The 15,830-nt window shown below is 40.6% G+C and overlaps 1 protein-coding gene and 1 long non-coding RNA gene across 2 annotated transcripts in view; one reads left to right on the forward strand and one right to left on the reverse strand.

The window, feature by feature from the left end:
* LOC115856022 (uncharacterized) overlaps nt 1-15,572 on the forward strand; it is a 32,023-nt gene extending 16,451 nt beyond the window's left edge. The window contains exon 4 of the long non-coding RNA XR_004040676.2: nt 15,151-15,572. This is a non-coding gene — a long non-coding RNA (uncharacterized lncRNA). The remainder of the gene's footprint in view (nt 1-15,150) is intronic.
* Nucleotides 705-12,238, reverse strand: TMIGD1 (transmembrane and immunoglobulin domain containing 1). Its single transcript, XM_030861914.2, has 5 exons — nt 12,157-12,238; nt 10,238-10,516; nt 6,538-6,816; nt 1,566-1,669; nt 705-749 (listed from the first exon to the last, which is right to left on the reverse strand). The coding sequence occupies exons 1-5, from the start codon at nt 12,236-12,238 to the stop codon at nt 705-707; spliced, it is 789 nt and encodes a 262-aa protein (XP_030717774.2).
* Nucleotides 15,573-15,830: the final 258 nt, after the last annotated feature.

Consider the following 15,830-nt stretch of genomic DNA (forward strand, 5'->3'; position numbering starts at 1 on the left):
TAACTACTTCTAAGTGCTTAATGAAACACTTCTTCATAACCTCTGACAATTTGACAGGAATGAACTTAGTAATAGCAATAAATACAGACGGGACTACATAAATCAAGGAGGTCCTGATGCAAAACTCTTGCCGTATTAGATGTCATCTTGGCTTTTTCATCTGAAATGAATCAAGAAATTAATTATAAAGGTGATCATAACACTAAGAAAAAAAATCACAACAAAATTCATACTCTTGGAAAGTATGCCTCTGTTCTTTTTAGCCACTGCCCGCTTCAGGTATGCTGGAGCCAACAGTCTAAAGGAAGCTCCAAAGAGGAGGCGGTATTTAGGATGAGGAATGTGGCTTCTGACCTGGTTGAGAAGGAGAATGCAGCAGTGGCTTCCCCCAGGGTAAGCTCTCTCAGACATTTACATTGTGTGGCGATAAAAGGCAGTTTGCACAAGAATTAGCCTGAAATTGCTTAAAGAGTAGGCTCAAGACCAAAGGTGTGGTCAGTTCCAAGCAACCTTCCAACCTAGCCTCACCTGTCTTCCTCTAAAGGGGAGGCAGATTCTCCTCCACCCTCCATTCTCCTCTGAACCACTTCACCTTCTAGCACCTTCCATCTCAGGAGGAGTTTGCCCAGGATGGGCTTTATGATGCACACCACTGACTGCTACCCATCTGCTTATGGAAAATCGTTGACCCCAGCCCAGAGTACTTACAGAGCTGTTCTGCTTTGAAGATCTGTATCCTTTACGCAGAGCTAAAAGCAAACAGGACAAGGACAATGAATTTGCCTGTTTTGCTAAGGCCCACGCATAAACATTTTGAATGCATCAAGGTGGCTCAAGGGACCGGAAACCCAAATGTCTGTTAATCGTCTATGTAGAAAAATACATACCAATACAGAGGTGGCTGGCAATACAGCCACCTCTGCACTGGTCGAGGTCTTGTTTCTTTGACCACATTAATCATTTTTATTTAACCTAAGAAAAGGTAATTCCACACTGGCCTTTCCTTAGAGGCTTTCTGCCACATTTGCCTGCCTTTGGCACTGGATTAACTGGTGGAGGCAAATGCATAGCATTAACCTATGCATGCAGGTCCTCTGCATCATGCTAACCAGCAAGGTTAACCATTCAACAATTCAAACTCCAGCCCACCACAGCCAGGGCATGTGGCTGTACTCAAGAGGTGAGCAGTAAGTGCCGTCTTTTTCACACAGATCTCTGAATCCAGAGCAGATGCGCCTCTATATTTATTTATTTATTGTACCAAAGGAACCATAGCAACAATAAAGAGAAATTTAAAAGGAAGAAAAATCAGCACCTACTTCTAACACCACAGCTATTTTCATTCAGGTCTTGTCCATATGCACTTCTATCCTTCTTCTACTCTATTCTTCGTAAAGCTGTACTCATAATAGATGTACAATTTTATTCCCTTAAGCAACTTCCATTTTAGATCTCATGGGAGAGAGACCAGATCGTTCAAGCATGGTTCCTAATTCTATAGTCACTTATATAGCCAGTTCTCTGCTTTTGTTTAGATGACTTTTTAGCTTAGAATACTTAGATACCTTCATCATTCTTTTTCTTCTGGCAATCAGTCCAAATAACAAGGTCAGAAAGACCACAATACATGCAGCAATAATGGGTTCTATTGGTACAGATGAAGCTTTATCTGTTGGAAGTGCAAACACAGGAAACGAGAAAGTTAACATCTATATGCTTCTAATTTATGTACTTCTAGTATGTCCCAGCCACGGTGCCTTGCACCTAACATTTTTCCTCTTAATTAAATTCTCCAAACAATCCTGAAGAATTTTATTGTCATTCTTTTTTATAGGCGAGGAACCAGGGGCTTTGAGTTTACTTGTCCAAAGTCACAGAACTAGTAACTGGCAGAGACAGGCTTTGAATCCATTCCTCTTTGGAAGGATAATTTATTGTAATATGAATAACTCCCCAAAGTCAGATCATTTTGTGCTTGATCCATAATTTTTGCCATGCGGAAAGCAGAAGTAAGCTGAAATCAATGCTTTTTCCTAACATTTGAAAAGCCCGAAAGATGTTGGGAGGTATCCTCGAAGGAGAGAGAGAGGCAGGAAGGTTTTAAGAGGAAGAACAGAAAAGGTGAGGAAGCTGCTGGACTAAGGAGGGAGGAACAGTGGGACCCTTGTAGCTGTGCTGTGATTGTGCCCCAGGTAGGTGACAAGACATTATACAGGGTGATTGCCTAGTGCCTGCCCCTAGGAAAGTAGAACTCTAAGCATCAGCCTTCCCAATCTTGGCAAAGATTTTTATCTTTCCCTAAATGATATGGAAGAACAGAGAGTCTACTTCTAATTTGGGCTAGGAAGACACCAGCCACCTAGAAGTGAAAGCCCATTCCCTTGTTTTGTGAACACCAGGTAAGCTCAGAGCCATTTTGTACTATAGGTGCAGTCCCTGTGCTTGTAAGCTTTCCAAGAGCCTATGAAAATATTTGAGACTGGAAAAAAAAGTATTGGCTCCAAAATATGAAAATAAAGTGGCAAAGTTAATCAAAATGCATAAATGTTTAAGCATCTATAAAATGTAACTTTGTGTCGACTATCACCGAACTGTTAAATAATAATAATAACATTTAAAACTTAAGAACCAAATTAATAACTTATTTATAGAAAAATTTAAAATGTATGCAAGTTTTAAATACCCTTTCAAATTTTTACAGCCAAAAAGTATACTTAATACTTCATGTTAATATATTTGATATGGGGTGAAACGTACAAAAGTAAGAGTGCTAAGGTCAACAAAGGTATTTAAATGACTCTGTCTAAGCTCCTGGATTCTGATGCCACCCTAGGAGGGAAAGGGTCTCCAATCATGGCTAAGATAAAATTTTTGGAATTTATAGGAAATAAAGAGTGTGCTATTTATTGTATAATTGAGTTTGTAGAGTGAATGAAATCAATAGATTTTTGCTAAATGACTACTGTGTGTTAGGTGCTGTTCTTAGCCCTGAAAAAATAGGACAGGCATGGAAGGCTCCTGTGTCTGAGGAGCTCATATTCTAGTGGGAGAGACTGACATTAAAAAAAAAAAACTGCTGCAGATTGAGATAGTGTTGTAAAGGACAAAGTGTTACGAGATAGTATATGAAGGGTGAAAGGAAGAGAGAAGGGGAAGAGAAGACTTTTGATTAATCTAATTTCAAAGCCCAAGCCCTATATGCCTCAAGATTATGACATGGGGTTTATCCCTCCATAATTGTATGACACACTATTTACCTTTCAACTGTTGTCTTCTCCATTATGTGTCCGGCTCAGGATAATTTTAGGGAGTAGATTAAGCATCCTTTACTTTTGCTCTCTTTTGGCTGTTGCTAAAAATTATTCTCATGACGGTGTGGGTGACACCAACCCTCTGGAGAAGCTCTTCTCAATGGGATTTCTTTCTTTTTTTTTTTTTTTTAAAAATATTTATTTATTTGGCTGCACTGGGTCTTAGTTGCGGCATGTGGGATCTTTAGTTGCAGCATGTGGGATCTAGTTCCCCGACCAGGGATTGAACCCGGGCCCCCTGCATTGGCAGCACAGAGTCTTAGCCACTGGACCACCAGGAAAGTCCCTGGGACTTCTTGTAAACCCTGACTCTGTAATAGCCAGCCCTGGGACACACCAAAGGGCATCTTACTGGGAACCCCATGAACTTATAGTGCCAAGGAAAGATGTCAAAATGAAGGAGAGGCAAAGGTGGTACAGTTGGGGGAAAAAATCAGAACTCAGTCACAGATCAGAATATTTTTACCAAGCTGAATAAAATGAAGCCACACGTGACAGCTTTCAGTCCATAAACAAACTGAAATAAACTGCCTGACCCACTGGCTCACTTTGGATTCCAAGTTTCTGTTGAAAGTGAGTTTGGAAAGTGTAACTGCATCTCTTCCCTTTACTCTCTTATTTATAACCAGATCTGGTATTTCCCCCCAACCCAACCCAGCCCATATTCATTACGGTAAAATAATCTCAACACGTGGCTAAAATCTTGTGCTCAAGAAAAGATCCGTGATGTCATTTCTCACTTTGCACAGCCTCATTTATAAACTACCCCACTGAGCGGTGAAGCTGGGAGAGCTCATGGCAAACCTGGCATTTAGCCTGAGCACCAGCATCGGAGTGCTTATGCTCCTAAGGCAGCCAATAGCCAGGCAAGTAATAACGCAGGAAGAAATGAGAAAAACCAGTTGGTTTGGAAGAGCTCAACCCCAAACATGATTCTGCCCATGAAAGCTAATTTGCCAAGCTGGCATCCTGCTTGCCACACAAGCTGTATGTTTAATGTGACATAGAGCAATTATGATTCCTTCTTAACCAAGAGTTTGTGGGTTTGGTGGGGTTTTTTGTTTGTTTTTCTTTTCTTTTTTTTTTTTTTTTTTGCGGTACACGGGGCTCTCACTCTTGTGGCCTCTCGCGTTGCGGAGCACAGGCTCTGGACGCGCAGGCTCAGCGGCCACGGCACACGGGCCCAGCCACTCCGCAGCATGTGGGATCCTCCCGGACCGGGGCACGAACCCGTGTCCCCTGCATCAGCAGGCGGACTCTCAACCACTGCGCCACCAGGGAAGCCCGTGGGTTTGGTTTTTAAAGCAAGTAGCCCCTGGGCATACTGTCACTGTTCTGCAGGAGAAATTACTGAAAGCACCAGTAATCACAGTGATGGGCATTCAACTGGCAGCCCTTCCTACCCACCAGCCACTCTATTGGTACAGTAATAAGAAGCCCTATGGTCACATGTCCAACGCTTCTGGCTGGGGTTCAATTGGCTTCCTGAGGACTGGCAAGAAAGGCAATGAGTGGCACAGAGAGGCAAATGACAAAGTGAGTGATGTTCTAACAAGATGTGGGAGCCTCAGCTTGTTCGGCTGCTTCTAGCATCCTGGCCCCAGACCAGGAAATGTGTGCGTGAGCATTATCTGCATCTGCCTCTCCAGGTATCTCGCCTTCCTCTTTCTGTATGAGTGAGAAATAAGAGGAGGGAAAGACACGTGGAGCTTCTTTTGTTCCTTGTTATTGCAGAGATCATAAACCTGGGTAGAAGAAGTATGAAGCCAAGAGAAAGAAGCTGTTTCCCCCATTCTCCCTCACTCACTTTTCTGATTAGCCTATAGGTTACAATTTCAGAGTTAGGAGTGATTTTATAGATCTATTTTCTTATCTAGTCAGTATATTTTTCCTCTATGTGTTTATGACTTCTCTTCCGTTTGTCACTAAGCTGTTAACTCAAAAGTCCAGTTCTGGATTTCCCTGGTGGCGCAGTGGTTAAGAATCCGCCTGCCCATGCAGGGAACATGGGTTCCAACCCTAGTCCGGGAAGATCCCACATGCCGAGGAGCAACCAAGCCCGTGTGCCACGACTACCGAGCCTGCGCTCTAGAGCCTGCAAGCCACAACTACTGAGTCCGTGTGCCACAACTACTGAAGCCTGCACGCCTAGGGCCTGTGCTCCACAACAAGAGAAGCCACCGCAATGAGAAGCCCACGCACCGCAACGAAGAGTAGCCCCCGCTCGCCGCAACTAGAGAAAGCCCGTGCGCAGCAATGAAGACGCAACACAGGCAAATAAAAAAAAAAAAGTCCAGTTCCTACAAACCTTGTTGCCTAGGAAAATTCATGGAAATACTCCTCCATAAAAGCCAAACAGAACTGTCTTCTACTACTTGATTCTAGAAAAGGACCTTTGCTCAAAAAGCAGTATCCTATATGGAATGGGAATAATTCCCCTAAAAGAAACAACTAGAATTCCTTGGATCGAGATAATTCTCCAAAGAAAATCCTAGCTACTAATCATAATTGTCATCATCATTAGTTGTCACAAAAAATATTTACTGAGCATCTCTCTGAGTTTTGTACTATGCTAGATATTACTTAAAAAAAGAGTTACCGGGCTTCCCTGGTGGCGCAGTGGTTGAGAGTCCGCCTGCCGATGCAGGGGACGCGGGTTCGTGCCCCGGTGTGGGAAGATCCCACATGGCGCGGAGCGGCTGGGCCCGTGAGCCATGGCCGCTGAGCCTGCGCGTCCGGAGCCTGTGCTACGCAACGGGAGAGGCCACAGCAGTGAGAGGCCCGCGTACCGCAAAAAAAAAAAAAAAAGTAAAAAAAAAAAAAAAAAAGAGTTACCTTTGTGGATGGACCGCAAAAGTATTACGCTCTCTGTCGATTTGACAGAGAAAGACAAATACTGTATGTTATCACTTATATGTGGGAAAAAAATAAATGAATGTATAAAACAAAACAGAAACAGACTCACAGATATAGAAAACAAACTAGTGGATACCAGTGAGGAGAGGGAAGGAGAGAGGGGCAAGATAGGGCTATAGGACTATGAGATACAAACTCTGTGTGTAAGCAACAAGGATATATTGTACAACACTGGGAAATATAGCCATTGTTTTGTAATAATGTGAAAGGGAGTATAATCTATAAAAATATTAAGTCACTATGCTGTACATCTGAAACTAACATAATATGGTAAATCAACTATATTTCAGTAAATAAACAATAGAGTTACCTTTGACAATAAGGTGAAAGTCCTTGGTCTTCGTTTCTATAAGTGAATTTGCAATACAGCTGTAGGTTCCATTGTCAGATTTCTTGACTTTGGTGATTGACAGTTGAAGATACTCACTTGTCTGTTGGATTTGGTGATGGTTTTTCTCTAAATTCAAGAAGCCACTGTTTTTGTACCACATCATTTGAGGCTGGGGGTTGGATTTCACATTGCAAACCAACTTCACATCACTGCCTTCCTCAGCTGTTTGGAAGTCGTTTCCACTTAGGAGAGGAGGAACTGCAAGACGCAAGCATTTAAGTTTAATTAGCAGATAAGCAGTAGTTTATTGCCAGTGTTCAAGATGTCCCTTCAGTCTATCTCATGTAGTCATTCATTTATTTGACAAAAATTTATTGAGTACCTACTGTATGGCAAGCACTGGGCTAGGAACCAGGGGTACAATGGTAAATAACATACATCCAGTTTCAAACGTAATAGCACTTTTAATGTGGTGGGGAAGACAAACCATGAAACAAATGTATATAATAATGAATCTGTATTAAGTAGACAATTTGTAACACACGGAACAATAACCATACTTGTCCTGGCCAGAGATTTACCAACGCATATTTGCATTTCCTCAATGATCTTCTAGAAATAATGTCCTTCTATCAGAAGGCACTCCAGTCGTGGCAACTCTGGCATCCATGGAAGGTGACATAACCTTGAGTCCCTCTCAACCTTCTGTGTGAGCAACTTCTTATTCCCGTCATGATAAGGACATCTGTAGACCCATAGATTGTCAAACACATTTATCTTCACCAAATGATTCCAACCCTTACTACCACCAGGGCTTTCCAACATCTAGGGGGAGAAATGGCTGAACTGACTCTCCCCTCTTCTCCATGCTCCTTGCATTTTTTTGGCCAAGGTACAGAAGAGCAATAAAATGCATGAAAAGTGGGCAGTGGGAAAGAGATAGACGCAGAGAAGGAGGGAAAAAAGGAGCTTGTATAATCTGCACGCTGAATAATTAGACCCTGAGTAGGCTGTGCTATTAATAGCTCTCTCAGAAGAATGACATTTTATTGCTCTTTGGAATGTGTTTGAATTCTGTATTCATGTCCAACAAGAATGTTATATGGTATTCAGATAGTTGTTCCTTTTTATTTAACTATTTAAAATTAATTTTTAAGCATATCGGCTCTACATGAGCATTCCCTTTTAAAAGTGTTAGTACATTGCAGATAAAGTTAAGGTCCTCCTTGACTCCATCCTGGTCACTTCCTGACTCCCCAGAGACACCCAGTGCTATGAGTTTGATGTAAATACTTGCAGATCTTTTTTTTTTAAATAGTATTTTAAAAATACATATGATATTCCCATAAGAAATATATTGTATTGTTCTAGGAGGGTGAGAAGTGTTTACATAAAAGACTTCACTCTCTCAACAATTGCACGCTTTGAGATATATTCATGTTGAACCACAGAATTCCAGCTCATTGCTTTTAGAGTGCTATAGTGTAATATCTGACTCTTTAATTATTTTATTTTGATGGGCATCAGGTTATTTTCATTTTAAAATGCTAAACAGTGCTTCAATAAACATCCTTGTAAAAAAAAGTATGGGCTCAGGACAGAACCCTGTGTAGTGACTATAATCTAAAGACTAAAAGCAAAAACAAGGAGAAAAATGTGACCAGATGTTTAGCAAATATTTAAATAAAATCTAAAAGGAAAAGTCCAAAAAAATCCTTGTTTATGTGTCTTTATGCATATGTGCACGTATTTCTCTAAGGTTAACATCTCAAAGCAGAAACGCTGGGTCATAGGGTAGGTGCACTTTAAATTTTGATAGATATTGCGAAAGAGGTGGTCTCAATTTATACTTTCAGCAACAACATTATAAAAGAAGTTTCTGCACACCCTCCTCAAATAGTGTATTATCAAGTTTCCATTGAGTTCTTGGTCTGCCATTTATAACAATAATCCATAATACTCAAGATTGTACATGATATTCTTGTCACTTTATGACCTTATCTTAATTTATTGATTGATGAGTTTGTGTCAGTTATTGTCACTATGAATCACTGACCAATTGGTTTTTTTTCTATATATGTGCAACGATGATAATATTAAATGTGGAATCAGGCTGGGAAACTGAAAATCATTTTTTTAAGCCACTGAATCATATTATCGGCATTTCTACTGCGTCTCTCTTAAGAAGGTTACAGTGGGAAGAGCACTAGATTAGGAGCCTGGGGATTTGTTTTCTGTTCTCAGCTCCAGATGTGATAATTAGAGCCTTCATTCTGGGCCTCAGTTTTCTTGTCTGTCATTTTATAACGATTACAAAAGCTCCAAGGTATGCTGATAGTCTTGGATTCTAACAAAGTTGCCAAGAGATAGCTTGTTAAAAATCACATTTTATCAATTCATAGGAAATAAAAAGCAAAGCTCCTTTGCCCAGAAACATGTAAGTGATTCACTCTGGAAGCCCAAGCTGCAGGATGCCAGCAGATTCCAGTACTGGATTCCTTGGCATTTTCCCCACCCTTTTATCTCAGGAACAATGGCATCAATTTTTCACAGAAAAGTTTGCTGAGCTCATGGGATCAAATGGCTTTGACATTTTATTACTAGGTTCCAAGTCCAGAGCTCTTTCTACCAGACCACACCATATTATCACCCTTACTCACATCACCCCTCACCACACTATCCACACCCCCCTCACGTAGAACCAGTTTTCCACCCAAACCACCTACGTGATCACCTCCGTAGACTCATTCGAAGGATGACTAACCTCAGATAGTTCCACCAATGGCTTACCAGTACCTGGAACCCAAATATCAAAGAGCTTCACCTTTGAGGGTTTAAGGTGATGTTAAAAGATTGCCAATGAATATCTTTCTAAGTAGAACACAAAAGCTAGAAAAACGTTTAAGAAAGAAAAGATTGGTAATTTTAAATACACAAACATTTAAAATTTCAATATGGCAAAAAAAAAAAAGAACTATTTTAAAATGTCAAAAATAAATAGACGAGGGGCTTCCCTGGTGGCGCAGTGGTTGAGAGTCCACCTGCCGATGCAGGGGACACGGGTTCGTGCCCCGGTCCGGGAAGATCCCACATGCTGCGGAGCGGATGGGCCCGTGAGCCATGGCCACTGAGGCTGTGCGTCCGGAGCCTGTGCTCTGCGACGGGAGAGGCCACAACAGTGAAAGGCCCGCGTACCGCAAAAAAATAAAAAAAAATTAAAAAATTAAAAATAAAAATAAAATAAATAGACGAAATACTTATCATTCAAAATGACAAAAGGCTAATTTCCTTAATGTACAAAGCGCTTATACAAATCAATAAGAAAAAGGCAAATAACCTAATAGAAAAATGGGTAAAGGACATGAGCAAGCATTTTGCAGACAAGAACCGTGAAAAGCTAATGCATTTACGAAAAGGTGAACACCCTCATTCCTGATTTAGAAAATGAAAATAAAATTTCAAGTCAGGCTGGCAGATTCTTAGCGCTTGAGGATACTCAGGCTCATGAGGGTGTGGGAAACAGGCACCCTCATGCAATGTTGTGGGATCATAAATAGGGCAATTGGGCAGTATCAAGCAAATGTTAAAATACACATACTCTTTAGACCCAGATTTCATCTACCACTTAGTGTAGTACACACAACACAGACTAACTAGCAGTTTCTTTCCCCTCACTCACAAATGACATTCAGCACCACTGAGATGGATGTCGACTGATTCCTCCTCAGCTTGCAGGTAAAGGTGATGCCGTTGTCATTTTCACTGATGGAAGTGACACAGACAGAGCTTGAGTTGATTTTGTTTCCAGATTTCAAATCCACTCTCCCATCTTCGCGGTACCAGAGAAGTTCTTCTTCTCTGGTATGGTTTTGAACAGCACAGTTCAGAGATTCTTCGAGGCCAGGCTCAGTGTCCAGAATGTAGTTTTCAGTTTTACCATTCACAGTTAAAACAGAACCTGGGAGTGCAGGAAGAAACTATTAAGATAGAGTGAACAATCTAAATGACCATAATTAGAGAATTGGTTAAATATGTTACATCGGTACAATGAAATGCTCTGCAATGATTAAAAATAGTCATATTGAGCTATGCGATTTTACAAGGAAAAGATCGAAAAAGGATTATTAATTTAAAAAAGGAAAAGGTTAAAAAATGAGGGTTACCAAATTTTGCTGCACATTGGAATCATCTGGGGATCTTCAAAAATGTACTCATGCCTGGCTCCCACCCCCAGACGTTCTGACTAATTAATATTAGTGTAACCTGGGCACTGGGGTTTTTAAAAAGCTCCCAGGTGATTCTAGTATGCAGAGAAGTTTGAGAACCACTGGGTTAGAAAACAATATGTATGGAATTACCCCATCTATACACACAAACACACACACACACACATGCACACACATATACATATATATATATGTATACATATATATATATGGACAAGTCTTGGGAAAATCCTATCTATATATTGACTAGGATGGATAAAAATAGAGAAAACGGTGGAGAAATAGTTACCAGATCTAAATTGTTTATTTCAAGTGCTTGGAAATAGCATAGTAAGGGGATGGGAGTGGGGAAATACAAAGGAGAAAGAAAGAGCAAAATGGAAAAATATTTAAGACATAATATTAGGTGAATAGGCAGAATGTAAAGTACGTCTCTAACAATTCCTATAAATATATCAAAATTGAATATGCATATGGGCAAAAGCTACTTTGAAAACATTTTTGATTAGATGATGGGATTATAGACAAATTTGGTTTTGTATATCTGATGTTTCGCTGTTATACTGACAGTGTAGTACAATAAGATGTTTAAACATCTGTGGTTTGTGTGGTAAAGCTGTTGTTGTGGGGTGGATGATCAGGATATATAGCAGTTAATTTTTACCTCTGATTTTTAGAAATCCATTGTAACATACCTAAATTTCAGTTTGTACTTTCCTCATTTAGAAGCAAGTAACAAAGCTAAAAAATGACTTTAGCTGCCACAAACTTGCCCCTGTGTATCATTTGTTAATATATTCTGTAAATGCGTTAACTTTTCCTGTAAAAAGCATGAACTACTGGTGATTGCTGCCTAGCATTTTTTTAAAACCTGGAAGAATATACATCAAAACATTGAGTGGTTATCTCTTGATGATGGGATTTGGGGGGATTTTTACTTTTCTTTATTCTTTTATATATTTCCTAACTTATATTACAGTGACTGCTTATCACTTTTTGAATCAAGAAGGAAAAAGGTATTTCCAGGTTGGGGTGGGGAGCAAACATAGAAAAGATTTTCGTGTATGTTGTACGCTCAGATAAAGAGCAGAGGTTTATTTTAGGTATGATTAGTAATGAAATGCATTAAAATGTAGGAAAATTCTGGCTGTGGCTCTGGAGAGAATAAAATACTTCAACCCTGTCTTATAATATCAGAACCATAAAAATATTTTTCCACTTAATTTTTCACTGTTTTATCTGACTTCTGTACTCTGAGCCATACCAACTGTGTAATCATTCCAGTTTGGATTCTGTATTTCCCAAAGCCCCCAATCATTTTATAATCTGAAATTTTCTTTATTTAAAAAGAAGCCCAAAAGTATTAACTTACTTGTCATCTCATGTGGCAGAAATAAAATCACTAAGAGAAGAAATCTGTACATTTGCATTAGGCTGCTGGTCTTCCATGCCATGTTTAATGAATTTAAGTCTGATCTGCTGGGGGAAAAAGAGTGCATTTGTTTCTGCACTTTGGTCTACACTGAGCTTATGAACCTCCTCTTGTCTATTATATATTTAAAATAAAGTCCCAGATGAGTCATCCCAGTTATAATGGTACTATTTCTAGTTTTTAATTAAACAATCTTGTTCTGACTACTAAGTTCAAAGTACTTCTAGTATTAGGTTTCTGTTTTGTTTTGTTTTTTTTTGCGATACGCGGGCCTCGCACTGTTGCGGCCTCTCCCGTTGCAGAGCACAGGCTCCGGACGCGCAGGCTCAGCGGCCATGGCTCACGGGCCCAGCCACTTCGCGGCATGTGGGATCTTTCCGGACCGGGGCACGAACTCGTGTCCCCTGCATCGGCAGGCGGACTCTCAACCACTGCGCCACCAGGGAAGCCCGTATTAGGGGTTTTTTAAAAGACAGCAAAAAAACGAAACCACAAGGAAATAGGCCATAAAACAGAGGGTAGCTACAGAGCAGCCCCGGGGAAGGTGAAACCAGCCTTCCCTAGAGACATTGATAGAATGTCATTTTAGCAGTAAGAAAAGTGAAATTTCCTTTCTGCTCAGATAGCCTCTGCTGAACAAAGTAATTCTTGTCTTGAAAGCCTCCCTTGGGTCATTTTTCATAAAGTTGCTCTCTGCTAATAGAGGGTTTTTGAAACTGTTCCAAATCACATAGATTCAAATGGTTTGTACCTTAGAAAAGACTCAATTCGAACATGGCCTCTAGTCTTTTTTTAAAGATTTATTTACTATTTATTTATTTAATTTATTTTTGGCTGTGTCGGGTCTTAGTTGCAGCACACGGGATCTTTGTTGTGGTGCGTGGGCTTCTCTCTAGTTGTGGCGCGCAAGCTTAGTTGCCCCATGGCATGTGGGATTTTAGTCCCCTGACCAAGGACTGAACCCGCGTTCCCTGCATTGTAAGGCAGATTCTTTACCACTGGACCACCAGTGAAGTCCCAGCCTCAAGCTTTAAACCACATTAATCTCTGCTTTCCCCCTTCCCTCCACCCCTCATAACACTCTTCCCCCTTGACCCAGTATAGGCTAAAAAGAATAAATAACAAAGGCCTCTTTTCTCCCTTCTTCTGCGCTTTTCCTGCTGCCATCTCTCTCCCAAAGATATTCCCTGCTTCCATCTGGGAGAAACATGTACTTCTTACTTCCTTTTAGGAGTATCACTATAAATACAATAGAAACACATATGGAATGTTTTCTAAGCAACAGGCAGTGTGCTAAACACTTTACATACATTATTTCAATCCCAGTTAAGCCCCTAACAAGCTTCTTGAGGTCATTTCTAAAGGTTTTGAGAGATTATATAATTTGACCAAATGTCAAATTACATGATCTGTAAATGTCAGGGTGACGATTCTAACCCAGGACTCCTAAAGCAATGTTCTTCACCATGCTGCTGCCTAGGTAAACATTATCTCCCTTAAAGAAACTGCTGTTAATCCCTTCCTGTCCCTGTCCACTCCAAAGACCTCAGCAACTTGGAGTTTTGTCCTCTTAACACAAATATAAAACTTCAAGAGCTGGAACATACCTATGACTTTTGGGGGCTGGCTCTGCTCCTCCCCATGCCAGGCCTGTCCTGCCAGGAGCAAGTTTCATTCCTGCCAGGCTCACTCTTTCTGGCTGGCATGTCTTCATCAATCTTTCAGTAAGATGCTATTAGAAATAATATTGATTCTTTTATAATTTAAAAATTTTGTCAGTAAGATTTCCAATACTGCACTGTTAACAGTGATGATTTCAGAATTTGGTCATTAATAGAGTTTTCTCAAGCACTATCCACTGTAGATGCTGAGTAAACGGTGAGAGTGTGAGCTTCTTAGCAGACCTCACCCTACCCTATTAAGGAGGATGATTGCTGTCTCCCTTTCTCTTCCACCCCATTAAGACAACAACTTTTCAAAATGAATTTCTCTCACTTGATTTGTTTTTAATTTTCATGACCCTTTACTTTCTATACAAGACAAAGTCTTACCGCTTACCCACTGAGCTCTGAAAGCTGACTTCCTTGGCCAATCGTTCCTCCGTCTGGGAACCCTGAATCCTTTTCCTGTTACCATCTTTATAATACTTGAATTTGAACACTTTATGACAGTAGGGCCAAGTAAATAAGGTACATTGGGTTCAAAGTCTGTTTCTCTTTGTGGATTCTTAGAGAAGAGAGTAATTGGGAAAGGCATCTTCTTAAGATCCAAGTTTTTCTGTGTACTTAAGTTACTGGGTGGGGCCAGGTATTACTAACAAGGATGTAATTGTTCCAAGAAAGCCTGACCTTGTGCAAAAATTGTAGCAAACCTCACTGAGAGTTGTCATGCTCAAGTTAGAAGGCTGTGCTTGATAATCTGACAGCCTGAGAATTGTGATAGGGCAAGTCTGAGGGGAGTCTGATTTTCATAGCAGCTGAAACACTGGAAGATTCCACACAACTTAAATAATGCTGGAAAAATATTACTTACCACTGGCAACCCAAGTGTAGTATATAAGCTGTGCTAAGACAGGCATGGCAGGGGAAAGTTTTATCCCTTTGAGGCTCTCAACTGACTGAGAATCCTTGCTTTACACTTTCAAGAATTAGTAATTTGAAGATAACATTTTTATTTATTTATTTATTTATTTATTATACAGCAGGTTCTTATTAGTCATCAATTTTATACACATCAGTGTATACATGCCAATCCTACTCTCCCAATTCAGCACACCACCATCCCCACCCTCCCACGGCTTTCCCCCCTTGGTGTCCATATGTTTGTTCTCTACATCTGTGTCTCAATTTCTGCCCTGCAAACCGGTTCGTCTGTATCATTTTTCTAGGTTCTACATATATGTGTTAATATACAATATTTGTTTTTCTCTTTCAGACTTACTTCACTCTGTATGACAGTTTCTAGATCCATCCACGTCTCAACAAATGACCCAATTTCGCTCCTTTTTATGGCTGAGTAATATTCCATTGTATATATGTACAACATCTTCTTTACCCATTCATCTGTCGATGGGCATTTAGGTTGCTTCCATGACCTGGCTATTGTAAGTAGTGCTGTAATGAATATTGGGGTGCATGTGTCTTTTTGAATTGTGGTTTTCTCTGAGTATATGCCCAGTAGTGGGATTGCTGGGTCATATGGTAATTCTATTTTTAGTTTTTTAAGGAACCTCCATACTGTTCTCCATAATGGCTGTATCAGTTTACATTCCCACCAACAGTTCAAGAGGGTTCCTTTTTCTCCACACCCTCTCCAGCATTTGTTGTTTGTAGATTTTCTGATGATGCCCGTTCTAACTGGTGTGAGGCGATACCTCATTGTAGTTTTTTTATTTTTTTATTTTTTTGCGGTACGCAGGCCTCTCACTGTTGCAGCCTCTCCCATTGCAGAGCACAGGCTCCGGACGCGCAGGCTCAGCGGCCATGGCTCATGGACCCAGCCGCTCCGCGGCATGTGGGATCCTCCCAGACCGGGGCATGAACCCGTGTCCCCTGCATCGGCAGGCAGACCCTCAACCACTGAACCACCAGGGAAGCCCCTCATTGTAGTTTTGA

The sequence above is a fragment of the Globicephala melas genome, chromosome 20 (assembly GCF_963455315.2).
Source record: "Globicephala melas chromosome 20, mGloMel1.2, whole genome shotgun sequence".
In the NCBI taxonomy this organism is placed as follows: Eukaryota; Metazoa; Chordata; class Mammalia; order Artiodactyla; family Delphinidae; genus Globicephala; species Globicephala melas.